The following is a 14,427-nucleotide window of genomic DNA, read 5'->3' on the forward strand; positions in this document are numbered from 1 at the left end:
GAGAGAGAGAGAGAGAATGAGAATCCCAAGCAGGGTCCTATGCTCTCAGCACAGAGTCCTATGTGGGGCCCATACTCACAAACCATGAGATTATGACCTGAGCTGTAATCAAGAGTCAGACAATCAACTGAGCCACTCAGGTGCCCCTATAATACTGTCATTTATTATTATTAAAATAATTACTTTGCCTTTTCCATCCCTCTCATCCCCAGTATTTTGTATAGCAGAAGGTTGAGATTTGGTGAGAAATTTGAACATTTGGGTCTTGGTCTGTTATAAACCTCAACAGTCTTAATTGACCTTTGAGATTCTTCCTCTTGTTTATTGGAGAAGAGAAATTCACCCCAAAACATTTAGTAGCAAACTAACTGGAATATGGTTCTTCTGATACTTTTCCTTTTTTTTCCTAGTCTACTTCTTGAAAAGTATAACTTAAAATGAAAAACAAACAAACAAAAATGAACACCTGTCCTGCACAGTTGATTTGAGTCCTGAGCAGCTGCTCTACTCTCTTTTTTCTGGACCAGAGAAACTTGCCCTAATTCACAATTGAAATGAGATCTTTTAATTGTCACCTGACAGTCAGTTTTCTAAAAATCACTTTATTTCCTTGCCTTTTTTTTCTTACAAGTAGACCAAGATGTTTTTATCCCTTTCTTTAATTAACATGAACTCTCCTAGAGTAGTTATCACTGGTTGGCAGTAGTCACTGCCATTTACACCTTGTTCTGTGAAGAAGAGGCAGAAGGAAGTGGGGAGGAGACAGCTGGTTGCAGTTAAGTGAGAGAGTACTTAAAAACATATTTACAGTCTCTCTGATTTAACTGTTAGTCTACCCTGCTGAGTAAAAAGTATATTCTCTTTCATGTAAATATTTTCTCATTCAAGAGTCAGTTATGACTAAAGAAAATAATTAAACTTCGTTACAGCAGTCATTTTGTTTCGTTAAAGCCTTCTGAGATAACTCTGGTGATTTTCTGAAACCAGTGGTGGATAGTGGTGAAAGGTCTGAAATTGGAAAAAATGTTTTATTTTCTATTTCTTCTCAAATGAGATAAAGAAAGAAATCTGCAACAAGACCTGGTCTTCGAGGCTGGAGCACAGAACAATTCAGAGATATTTTGTTGCACTGGGCTCTGAAGAAATGTTACAGTAATTATGGTTATAGCAACAAGTAGAGTTTTAATAATTACGTTTTAGGTAATTGCAGTGCAACTTCATATTGCAGCTTTACTAGTTTTCTTTTTAATTGTGGCATTCTTAAAGGTTTTCATTTAAGAATTCTTTATATTGCTTGCTTTTCAGGTTGATATTAGTTTCTTCACCATTTCTGGAAAAAAAAAAAACCTTTGACATTATTTAATCATTAAAACTGTGTGTCTTTTCTGATTTGTTTTTTTTTTTTTTTGAGACTTTGTTAAAATAAGATTAAGATCATTTGAGTAAGAAATTTACTCAAAAGTTATACTGAATTAAGCTAAAGATGCTGATTATATTTGCTGAAGTTAAAAGCATCCAATTTTAATTCATAGCCATTTGATGTTGCTGTAATTTAAAAATCTGACAGCATAAGAAAGCAAGCTGTCAGAGCAGAGCACAGAACAACTTACGTTTAAAGTTAAGCACTTAAAGCTAAATGCCAGTGATTGGCAGTGATCAGCCTACATTTACACACAGAAGCTCAGCAACATTGATTTTATTTCTTAGTCACAATGGCTCAACATTAAAGCAAGCTATGGCTTGATTTCTAGGCTGTGGTTTAGTTTGTGGTAAAACCTGCTTACTGAAAGAGGTTAGAGTTGAAACCACTGCAGCGGGTGAATCACAGTAAATATCAGATTTCTGATGTCCAGGTTTTTTGTCTGGCACAAGAGAGTTTTGATATTTCACCCTTCTTTTTTTTGAGAGTAATGGATTTTGGCAAAATGTGGATGACTCTGAACATGCCATGCTCTCAGTAAAGTGGTAAGGGCTTCACAAATGTGAGCTGTTCATCAGAACAGCATATTCTTACAGATTACAGTTTTGGAAGTTCAACTTCTTCTACCCCACCAAAAAAAGGAAAAAGAAAAAGTTCAAGAAAGTTGGAGGTACTATTTTTGCTTAAATAACCACTAATTTCTGTATTAGATAATGTCATGTGGCATTTTGACTACATCATTTTCATTTTGTAAATTGTTTTAATGTTTATTTTTGAGGGGCGCCTGGGTGGCTCAGTCGGTTGAGCGACAGACTTCGGCTCAGGTCATGATCTCACAGTGTGTGAGTTCGAGCCCCGCGTCAAGCTCTGTGCTGACAGCTCAGAGCCTGGAGCCTGCTTCTGATTCTATGTCTCCCTGTCTCTCTGCCCCTCCCCCACTCATGCTCTGTCTCTCTCTGTCTCAGAAATAAATAAACATTAAAAAAATTATTAAAAAAAATAATAAATAAATAATGTTTATTTTTGAGAGAGAGCACAAGCACAAGAGGGGCAGAGAGGGAGATACAAGATGGTATTTATTTTTGAGAAAGACAGAGACAGAGTGCAAGCAGGGGAGGAGGGGCAGAGAGAGACACACACACAGAATCTGAAGCCGGCTCCAGGCTCTGAGTTGTTATCAGTTGAGCCGGATGGGAGAGCTCAAACTCCTGAACCGTGAGATCATGACCTGAGCTGAAGTCAGATGCTTAATCCACTGAGCCACCCAGGCTCCCCTCATTTTATAATGTTTAAAGAAACCTGTTCTAACTTTTTATTTTTATTTTTATATTTATTTATTTATTTATTTATTTATTTATTTATTTGAGAGAGAAAGAGAAAGCACATGAGTGGGGAAGGGCAGAAACAGAGGGAGAGAGAATCCCAAGCAGGCTCCATGCTCAGCAGGAGCCCGAAGTGGGGCTTGATCTCTGGAATCCTGAGATCATGACGTGAGCTGAAATCAAGAGTCAGACACTTAACTGACTGAGCCACCCAGGCACCCCCATTAATACTTTTTAATACTGTAGAAACTAAAACAATTTACTGTTTGTCCTCCTCTCTCTATTAGGGAGCAAAATGTAAAATCTTAAAATTATATGAGATGCTTTTCTTTGGTTCTCATTTTAAAATAGGGAGGGAAGGAAGGAAGAAATATTTTATTCTTTGCCTCTCCCATGCCCTATGGCCACTATAGCTACAAGGCTGGTCAAGGTGGAAATTTTTCTACACGCAGTGATAACATCTGATTTTAAAGAGCTTCAAAATGTTATAGTAAAAGTTTAATTTGCTATATGAGGCAAAAAAGGCAGTCAAACTTAGGGAAAATAATGGAAGTAAGACAGACCATCCCTTTCTGTCCTTCATACCACTGCTTTGCCTGTGGAAGAAACCTGTTTCATTTAATAAAAGGCTGAAGCATTTGCCAAGGAGTCTTTGAAATCTGCCTGAAGAGTAAAGTGCAAAGACTCCATAATTTTGTTCCATCAGTTGACATGCTTCATTCAATCACTGTTAAGAGTAGAATAGTACAGAAATACAATATTTTAAACATTTTAAATTCTGATCAAGACCTAGAAGCTTTCTCTAATAACAAAAGATTAGTTATGGTAACCAAATTCTAAATGCTTATCAACTTAAAAGCCCAATAAATAGAAGCAGATTCCTAAAATTTATCGTCCAAAAGCAAAATAACTTTTGAATTTCTCACTTTCAAAATCAGAATAGGGGCACTTGGGTGGCTTAGTCAGTTAAGCATCTGCCGGTTAAGCATCAGGCTTTTAATTTCGGTTCAGGTCATGATCTCATGGTTTTTTAGATCATCCCCCACTTCGGGTTCTGTGTGCACTCGCTCATGCGCGCTCTCTCTCTCTCTCAAAATAAATAAATAAATAAATAAACATTAAAGAAAAAAAGATAGGATGAGTGAAGGCCTGCTGTGTGCTTAGCACTGAAGCATACTCTGTGGGGAGATAGAAATATGTAAGGTCTGTTACTTAAAGGGTTTTGTCTATTGGGTGGAGGTTACTCCTCTATGAAATGACAACATAAAAACAAGTATAATTAAATGCCATCTTATAGTGAAAACAGTATGCAGCCATAAGTCCAGTGTACAGGAAAATCAATGAGATCTTGATGGAATGGCCAGGGAAAGCTTCATAAATGAATGAATCTGTTGGACTCCGTATGGAATAAAAATGTATTCCACGAGCACTATAGCATGGACCAACAGCGTGGGAGTAAGAATGAACATATTTTGCTTCTGTGTCAAGAGGTATAACAAGCAAACTGGAGCACAATCAGTAGAGATCTTGAAGAATGATTACTTGATATAAGGAGCCCTCTGAGTTTGATTCTTGCTTTGCCAGTAACTAGTTGGTGGCTTTGGTAAGTCTCTTCCCATATCTTATGCTAAAGTCCATGCTTCTTACCCTCAGATGGTTCTTTCTGCTGTTTCTTAGGTATTTTATCATCTTTTGCCTTTTTTCTTTTTAATCAGGGTGTCTATCTAAGAATTCAAACCACCACACTCTGTTTTTGCAGTTTATCTCGTATCTACCCTTTATGCAGAAGATGAGCCTCACAATGTAAAGTGTCCAAATGTCTTACCTCTACATTAGTATAAAACCTCTCCATAATGTAAAATATTCATTCAAAAAAAAGAATGATAAAAGATTTTGCAGATTTTAAAATTAAAATACTTTAGAATTACAGATTTTTCTTTATCAAAATGTTTTTAAATGACAAAGCTATAGGGGCGCCTGGGTGGCTCAGTCGGTTGAGCGTCCGACTTCGGCTCAGGTCATGATCTCACAGTCTGTGAGTTCGAGCCCCATATGGGGCTCTGTGCTGATGGCTCTGAGCCTGGAGCCTGCTTCCGATTCTGTGTCTCCCTCTCTCTCTGCCCCTTCCCTGCTCATGCTGTCTCTGTCTCTCTCTGTCTCAAAAATAAATAAAAACATTAAGAAAAAAAATTAAAAAAAATAAATGACAAAGCTATAGAAAATTAGGAAAAGGCAAGTTCAAAGAAAAACATTTTAACCTTCTGTAATTCTACCACATAGAGATAACTTTAGTTTTGATATTTTCTTTCCACTCTTTTCCACTTGTTTTTTACATTGTTGAGATCATACAAAATGCATGATTTTTATTACCTTTTTTTCACTTAACATCATAAAAGTCACATCTTAAAATTTTTGTAACATAATTTTAATAGGTATAGAATATAGCAGAATATAGACATGTTCTATAGAATAAAATCATGTTTTGACCATCTGTTATGTATCACTCATTGTGCTACATATCTTATTATGCACATTGTATTTAACCCTTAGAGCCATGCTGTGGAATATTTGGTGTTATCCCCACTTTATGGATGAGGAAATAGTCTCAGTTAAGTAACTTTCCCAGAGTCCTATAGATCATGTAAAATCCTTTGTTTTGTCTGACACTGTGGTGTCTCCAGTTTAAGTAATTCTTCATGTATTCTTGAGTAAATAGGTTGACCCCATTTTTGTCACTACAAATATGACTATAATTAACATTTCATCATAAAACAGCTTATTTTATTTTTGCCAACCCAACTTTTAAGAAACATTTGTATCATATTCAATGTTATAATACAGTAATAACAATAGTAAATATTATTCTTGCCCTTATTTCTATTCTCTAAATTCTCTGGGGCTTTGGAAAGTCCAAGCCTCAGCTTGTTTTTTTCCCCCTCCACAATTGACACATCTTACCAGAATGTCATTAGAAAGATTCTAGTGAAGCATCCTTAGTTAATTTAGAAAACATTTTAAAGACAAAATTAATTTGTTTTTGTTAAGTGATAGTTTTTATTGTTGCTTTTGAATTCAGTTTTCTGCCTATTGGAATCTTGCTTAAACAGAACCAGCAAACTATTGGTCCAGTTTCCAGACACTATCATAAGAAAGTAATGTAAATGACAATAACATACCTCTGGAATAGGTCTAATTACAATTCCTACAGGAATTGAAATGTTTGCTAAGTTTTTCTGCATTGTATAATGCTGGCTAGATTTATGGTATTGTCAGAATACTTTATGAATGACTAATTATTGTCTTGGAGATGTAAAGAGTAAGAATTGGCTCTGTTTAATCATTTTTTACAACTTTAAAATCTCTTCAGCAAGAGGGAACGATGCAGATGAGTGATGACTAGATAGGATTATGAGGCATAGTGACCGCCCTCGTGGGGTTCCAGGGCTTAATTTGTGTTAAAAGCTAATTATGTGTTTTCTGTAAGTACTGTGGTAATGTTACATCTCAGAAAGAAAGTTACCCAATAACTTTCTGAGAAATGGTCAAAGCAAAGAGAAAGAAATGGGAAGACTTCAGAAAGTTGGTAGAAGTTGACAGACATGAAAATATTGGTCTCCAAAAAGTTAAGTGTGGCACAGGAGCTATCTACTGCTGTAATTTTTTTTAACACAGGTAATACTGTTCAATTTAAAACTAGAGGCTACATTTGATATTTAAACCTGGCCCATCTAAAAATGTGACAGCAACAGTTGTAATGTGAAGTCAGAAAAGAAATTAACCAGCCATGACAAATAGTTACATTGAACTAAATTCTTGTAACTGTTACCTTTTTTTTTCCCCTTTCTGGTATCAAAAATAAACTTGTTCTCTAGTGTATATTGTTTGGGAAATCAAGTTTGATTAAATTTTTTATGATGGCAGGTATCCTCATATTCATCTATGTAAGCTTACATGTAACTTGCCAATAAACTAGCCTATATTTCTACTCTGCTTTTTAATGTATTCAGTTATAGCTAATTTGTGCTTAAATTGGTTATGCTTAGATTATTAAGAGAGAATATAACTTTAACTTTCTAAAAAATTTTTAATGTAAAGGAATTTAAAAGAAAAATTCAGAAATTTTTTACCATCAGGTTGATCTTCAGAAATTTTGGAACGTTTGTATTTAAACTCATGAAAAATACTGAACCTTTCCAATCTCACAAAATAATTGTGCATTTGTATTTTAAATAATGCCATTTTAGAAATTTGGAAATTTAGTTAAAATTACATGAACATTTTTATATATAACCATTGTTCTTTGTTGGATCAAGATCCCATATATACAAATGGGATGATTATTATAAATTTAAAAGATAAGGTACTTTGTCATTCAATTAGGCCATATCTAAATAGGTCAATTTGTTATTACAGTATGCCAATACTTTGTAATAATTCATTTTTAAAATTGACTTTATGACTGTGTATTTCATTATTTCTCTAAGACAAGTGGACACAAAAGTGGTTTCAGTTTCATCCTAATTGAAAGGGTAGTGTGTAGTTCCTTGGTGCTAGGAATTAAGGATCCTGCTGAAATAGTACTTCACAGTAATTCATATTACTGCCAGGGAGAGTGACAAGTTCATCAGATTAAAAAAAAAAAAATTCTTTTTTGTGTTCACAGGAAACCTGTCCAGTTTAAGTCGTCTTGGTCTGAGATACAACAGATTGTCAGCAATACCCAGATCCTTGGCAAAATGCAGTGCCCTTGAAGAGCTGAATTTAGAGAACAATAACATTTCTGCTCTACCAGAGGTGAGAGGTGGTAAATCTTTACAGCTGGGTGAATAATTTGATTATTGAGATTGTTTAAATAATGGGCATGCTACAGACATTTAGCCACCACTAAGATAAATATTCCAAAGAAGAAAGAATAGGTATGATTATAGGAACACACTAATTTTTTTCTTTTTTTATGTATAAAAGAGAGAAACTAAAGTGAGAGATCAATGGCTACTTTCCCGTAGAAATCTTTCTTGTGTCATTTTGGAATTGACAGCAAATGCTATTAAGGAAAAGTTGTATGGTTAGTTGTTTTAAAACTCTACCCCACCCAGTTCAGTTATTTTAAGAAGTCCTATAGAAAGATCATACAAGAAAGGAATGAGCTACATAGAATAGAACATACTATTTATTAATCAGATTAATATTAGCCACAACACTTCCATGACCCATATTATTACCCTGCGTATACAATAATATTAAAGCCTATTTAGCATATGCCAGTCACCAAAATTTGTTATTTTTTAACACATTGTTTTTAATTTGGGTTTTGTTCTATGAAAAAATATTTTCACTTATTTTGCTTAGAGATTTATTGGGCAGAATGCAATATTCTTTTGTCTTTCCTTCTTTTGCTATATATTATTTTATCATACCCACAACTTGTATGTTTGCTTATGGTTATTCAAGCATAATATCTTACTGTAGTATTCTAACAAATAAAAGAATGGAATTATGGACTTGATTGAGCTTTGCAAAAAAGTCTTTTTTTCCTAAGAATTAAAAATGTTTGATATAAGTGAACTTTTAGACTATTTCTAGTTTTCCCGTGTGTGTGTGTGTGTGTGTGTGTGTGTGTGTGTGTGTGTGTGTATTTGAATTTAAAATAAAGGTACTTTGGGGGCGCCTGGGTGGCTCAGTCGGGTAAGTGTCCCAACTTTGCCTCAGGTCACGATCTCACAGTTTGTGACTTTGAGCCCAGCATTGGAGCCTGTGCTGACAGCTCAGAGCCTGGAGCCTGCTTTGGATTGTGTGTCCCCCCTCTCTCTCTGCCCCTCCCATGCTGGCGCGTGTGCACTTGCTCTCTCTCTGTCTCTCTCTGTCTATTTCTCTCAAAAATAAATAAACGTTAAAAATAAAGTTGCTTTGGGTGGATATTTTCAGATACATACTATGATTTATAACAATTTGAGTACATAAAGCTATGAGCTTGTAGTGATTAGTTTATAAAATAAATGTATTTAATTGACTTCTTAGGAATACAGAAAAAAGTAGTACCTATTAATTTTGCTTCTGTTATTCTGGCTGTTTGGATTTTTAGAATGATCAGAGTACAAAAATGAGTTTTCCAGGATTGTAGTCTTCTAGGATGGACCAGTTACTGCCACTGCTGTGTGACAGTGTCTCACCCTGTGTTTTAAATAGGATAAGGAATAGAATCCACAGATTGTAGATACAGCCCTAACAGCTAGACTGTCTGGATTTTTGTCTTTCTTTGCTAGCGGTAATTTAGAATGGTAAAAATGGGTGGGGTTCTACTATTTAATATCATCCCCTTTGCTAACAGTAATTAGCACAGTATTTAGACCTTGTTGGGATTCTTTTAGGATGTGAGCTTAAATAAGATTGACTACTTTTACAATGTCTGTAAGACTAAATACAAAGACTGGGTACTTATTAAATTTCAAAAAGTGAGAAAATTTAAAAATTTTTTTTATATCCACTTATATGTGGGGGGAAACTAATAATTATTGGTATCTCTTAAGATACAGACATTGTGCTAAGTAGTTTCACATAAAATATTTGCGACTGAAATTAGTCAAGATTTATTTTTGATAAGAGAATTATAAAGAGAACAGCTCTCTTCAGTCTTGCTGTGGAAGAAGTGGTGTGTGCGTGTGTGTGCACATGTATTTAAACTGGCCTGTTTTCAGATAGAGAAGCTCTGGGGAAAATCCTTGACTGGCCTTGTCCAAATCTGGGAAAGCATTAAGTCTCAAATAAGTACTTAAAAAAAGTGGTCTGTGTGCTTTGGAAGCAGCATATTCCTAATGCAAATATGTAATTATCTGCATTTATAATGAGCACAGTAAGGAAAACAATAAAATCCATTAGACAGCACTTACTAGACATTCAAGCTGGGTTAGGCATGTAAAATCAGGAAAGTGGTTTTCAGTTGGGGCTCATGGCTGAAATCAGAGCCAGCAAAATGACTATATACTTTTCCATTTGATGACTGTCTGAAAATAGACTAGTTTTAATGTGGACACAAACACATAAAAAGGAATGTAATAAATTCAAGCACATGAGCTTAAGGTATAAGGCTAGGAGCTCTACATGGATTATCCCATTCAATTCTTCACTATAATCGTACTAATTATTGGGGTATTATCAGCTAGGAAGGGTAATTAGACTTAAGGAGAGTTAGGTTTTTGGCCAAATTTGTTACCTTAACTATTTTTCTGGGAGTACTGTGAGATACATATTGATTGTCTAATTCACTAAAAGTTACAAAACTGGTAAGTGGAAGTCCTAAGTGGGGATCCACATGTGTCTGACTTTAAAACAATGGTGAGCAACTGCAAAGCTTCATCATATGACCTAGGAATGAAAGGTTGGAGACCTGCCTTCTTGTTGCCACTTTTTAGATACCCTCAGTTGTTTGCAAAGAATGTCCATAAAGTTAGCTGTAAGAATAATAAAAATAACATTTTTGCCATGAGACTCAAAACTTTGTGCATTGTTTCTGTAAAGTAGGATGTAGACATTTTTCTTGAATTGACCGCCATGCGGTTTTTTCACCACTCTCACCTGAGCTCTTCCTTTTATCTGTGCACATCAGTAGACAAATGTTGAAAGCTTCTTAACGTTAAGAATAAAGAACAAGTTTCAGTTCACCATATAATTATACCTTCAATTACATAGTTATTTCATTCCTTCGGCTGGCCTTGCAAATCAGCTGACACTTCAGGTACTAAGTCTTCAGTTTTCTCATGGTATACAGCTGGTATTTGAGCACTATTTAAAATAACACACCTCACATGGTTTGTTTCTTCCCTGCTTTCACTGTTTCTTCTACCTCTGAATATTTAATTTTTTTCCACCCTTCAAGATGTCAGTCTCTTCCTGCTTTTCCAGTTATTCCAGTATTCCTTCTTTTCTTTAAATTTAAATAGAGAAGGGACTTATAATTTAAGCACTTATTATATACTAGAGATTGTAAAGCTATGTATTTTATCTCTTTAAAGTGTCTCCACTACAACTTATAAAATAAGGCATCATCATTTTACAAAGGAATTAATTAAGGCTTGGAGAAATATTTTGCCCAAAGTCACAAGCTACTGAAAGATAGAGCCAGAATTCAGAACTATTTTATAGCCTATACCAGTGTTTCTCAAATATTAATGGGGCTACAAATCACTTGGGAATCTCGTTAAGATTCATATCGATTCTGTAGGAGTGGGACCTAAGAGTCTAGATTTCTAACAAGCTAATGCTACTTTTCTTTCAAACATACTTTGAGTAACAAGAGTCAATTACATGTAATTTATTATTGATTATACAGTTATGTATTATTTTTTTTTACTATCCGTGTGCTTTATTTCTCTAAATAGGGTTTAGTCTTTTTAATGGCAGAGATTGTTTTGTAATACCTGAACACCTCACACTGTGGTTACATGGTAGGAGGCTGAAGTAAGGGATATGGGGCTATTCTGTGCAGTAAACACTGGATTGATAGATGGATATTTCCCTCTGAAATTTTCCCATATGGAAAAACAATATTATGTAATATCAGGAAGTGTTATCTTCTGAATCGAATATTCCTTAGAGGAGCCATTAAATTACTGCATAACAGCTTACTCTGACCCAGGTATTATGTTAATAATAATTTAGAGGATAATTAACTCAGACCTGAGTAGGTTTGGTCACATAGCAAGTGGCAGGGCCGGGACTCAGACCCAGGACTGTCGGATGCCAAAGATTCTGCTCTGCAAATTTCTTAAACTGGACGCTCAGCAGATAACCTCTTACAGACATATTTTCTTCATTGAGTGTTTTAAATAAGCTGAAGCCAATGAATAAAAATCAGAGTTTATATGAGTTTTCTGTTCTTTGTAAAATCTGAAAATCTGACTGTTGGCTTCACATTCCTATAAGGCAACAATTAGGTAGAGCTGAGTAGTGACTGCTTTATATGAGGCATTACAGAGCCATCCCAACCAGTCTCTGTCATTTGTTACCTGTAAGGCCCTTTGAAGCATTTGTGACTGTTGCTCTGTACTCTGAAGTAAATCTTGTTACAGTTCTGATTCCTATGTTTATTTTATTTGTTTACAGAGTCTTCTATCAAGTCTTGTGAAACTGAACAGTTTGACCTTAGCTAGAAATTGCTTCCAGTTATATCCAGTAGGTGGTCCATCTCAGTTTTCCACCATCTATTCCCTCAACATGGAACACAATCGAATCAATAAAATCCCATTTGGAATTTTCTCCAGAGCAAAAGTATTAAGTAAGCTAAATATGAAGGTAAGCCTCTGTTTGTATTGAGGGGGAACAATTTGCTCCTATTACTAGTACTTCTATTAATATTGGCATTTTCTCTATCAGTGTGGAGAATAGGTACTTGTGTTTTGCTGATGGGGTCTAAACTGATAATGATAGTTCAGGGCAATTTGTATTAGATAACAAATATTTTAGCATTTTGTCCTAAAGAAATAATCATGAATGTCCATAAAAGCACAGTTGTAGGGATATTTATTGTAGAGCTTTCTATTTAACTGTTTAATTGGTACCAACTTAATAAAGATTTCATTTTTTAAAACTCCTATATCTTCAATGGAATTCTCTGGAGTCATTAAAAATAATACTCTAGTTAGGAGAGTATTAAATGCCAGTTGAAACATTCTCGGTTTATTAACTAGAACAAAGTTACAGCATGCAAGACTTTCCACAGTTTTTAAAAACTATTCTTAACGTTCATAATTAAATACTAGATATCTGTAGATTTATATGTATACATATAACCAACATTTATCAAAATGTTTATTTTTGGATATCAGAACTATGGATGGTCTTTTTTTTTTTTTTAATTTTTTTTTTTCAACGTTTATTTATTTTTTTGGGGGACAGAGAGAGACAGAGCATGAACGGGGGAGGGGCAGAGAGAGAGGGAGACACAGAATCGGAAACAGGCTCCAGGCTCTGAGCCATCAGCCCAGAGCCCGACGCGGGGCTCGAACTCACGGACCGCGAGATCGTGACCTGGCTGAAGTCGGACGCTCAACCGACTGCGCCACCCAGGCGCCCCTGGATGGTCTTTTTTATTGAGGAATAACTGACATTGTATTTCAGTTGTACAACATAATGGTTCAATATTTGTATATTGGGAAATGATCATCACAATAAGTCTACTTAGCACTGATCGCCATGCATACTTACAGAATTTTTTTTTCTTGTGATGAGAACTTCTAAGATTTAGTCTCTTAACAACTTTCAAATATGTAATACAGTATTATTAACTGTAGCTGCCATGCTGTATCTGACAGCATCATGACTTAGTTTGACTCTGTTCACCTAGTTTTCCCACCTAACCTTCACCTCTGACAACCATCAATATGTTCTTTTTATTTTTGAGTTTGGTGTTTTGTTTTGTTTTGATTCTGCATAAGTGAGATCATATGGTATCTGTCTTTCTCCATCTGATTTACTTCACTGAACATGATGCTCTCAAGGTCCATTCATGTTGTCACAAATGACAAGATTTTTTATGGCTGAATACTCTGTGTGTGTGTGTGTGTGTGTGTGTGTGTACTGAAACTTCTTTATTCATTCATCTGTGAACACTTAGGTTGCTTCCGTATCTTGGCTATCGTAAATAATGCTGCAATGAACAGGGGGATGCATATGTCTTTTTGAGTTAATGTTGTCATTTCCTTCAGATAAATACCAAGAAGTGGGATTGGGGGATTATATGGTAATTCTACTTTTGATTTTTTGAGGAACCTCCATACCATTTTCCATAGTTGCTGCACCCATTTACATTCCCACCAACAGTGCACAAAGGTTTTCTTATTTTTCTTATCTTCACCAATACTTGTTGTTTCTTGTCTTTTTGCTAACAACCATTCTGATAGGTGTGAGATGGTATCTCATTGTGGTTTTGATTTGCATTTTCCTGATGACTAGTGATGTTGAACATCTTTTCATGTACCTGTTGGCCATCTGTATGTCTTTGGGAAAATGTCTATCCACATCTGCTGCCTATTTTTTAATCGGATTGTTCTTTTGCTATTGAGTTACAGGGATTCTTCATATATTTTGCATGTTAACCCCTTATGAGATACATTACTTGGAAGTATTTTCTTTTGATGGGTGATCTTTAGTTTCTTTTTGCTTATCTACATTCTCTACAGTGAATATGTTTCACATTTATAATAAAAAAGGAGGAACGAAATGAAACCTGATTTTTCCAACGATTTAATTTATAGTGAATAAACTTTAGGCTGAGAGGTGATAAATAAATTGGCCATATAGCTAATTTATGGCTGAAGTGTAGGAATCCAGGAGACCTAGATTTCCTGCTTCCAGGTATAAGTGTTCTTTCTGTTGTATCTTACTACATTCTTTTATCTTTGGTGAACTATTTCAGCATAATTGTGGTTCTTTAAACTGTAGTCTAAATGTACAATTTATTGATTCTATCTATACTTGTTCATACATATTTATTATTCTTTAGAAGTATATAAGTGAACTAGTGGAAATTCAAGATAATCTTATAATCTTAAGCAGGTATAAAATGTATTGTTCATCATTTCAGTTACATAAGATTTACCAGTGGTAATGGTATTAATTCTGAATGGTCAGTTTAATAAGAGGCTTAGAACAGCAGCAGTCCAGGTGTTCATTGGCTTTTGCATTTGGTGA

At 35.0% G+C, this 14,427-nt stretch overlaps 1 protein-coding gene across 3 annotated transcripts in view; it reads left to right on the forward strand.

The window, feature by feature from the left end:
• Positions 1 to 14,427, forward strand: part of SHOC2 (SHOC2 leucine rich repeat scaffold protein) — a 110,883-nt gene that overhangs the window by 86,437 nt on the left and 10,019 nt on the right. For all 3 annotated transcript variants that reach the window (XM_043597499.1, XM_043597500.1, XM_043597498.1), the window contains 2 exons: positions 7,406 to 7,536; positions 11,842 to 12,030. In XM_043597499.1, the coding sequence (XP_043453434.1) occupies positions 7,406 to 7,536; positions 11,842 to 12,030 (320 nt within the window). The remainder of the gene's footprint in view (positions 1 to 7,405; positions 7,537 to 11,841; positions 12,031 to 14,427) is intronic.

Source organism: Prionailurus bengalensis, chromosome D2, assembly GCF_016509475.1.
Source record: "Prionailurus bengalensis isolate Pbe53 chromosome D2, Fcat_Pben_1.1_paternal_pri, whole genome shotgun sequence".
Classification (NCBI taxonomy): Eukaryota; Metazoa; Chordata; class Mammalia; order Carnivora; family Felidae; genus Prionailurus; species Prionailurus bengalensis.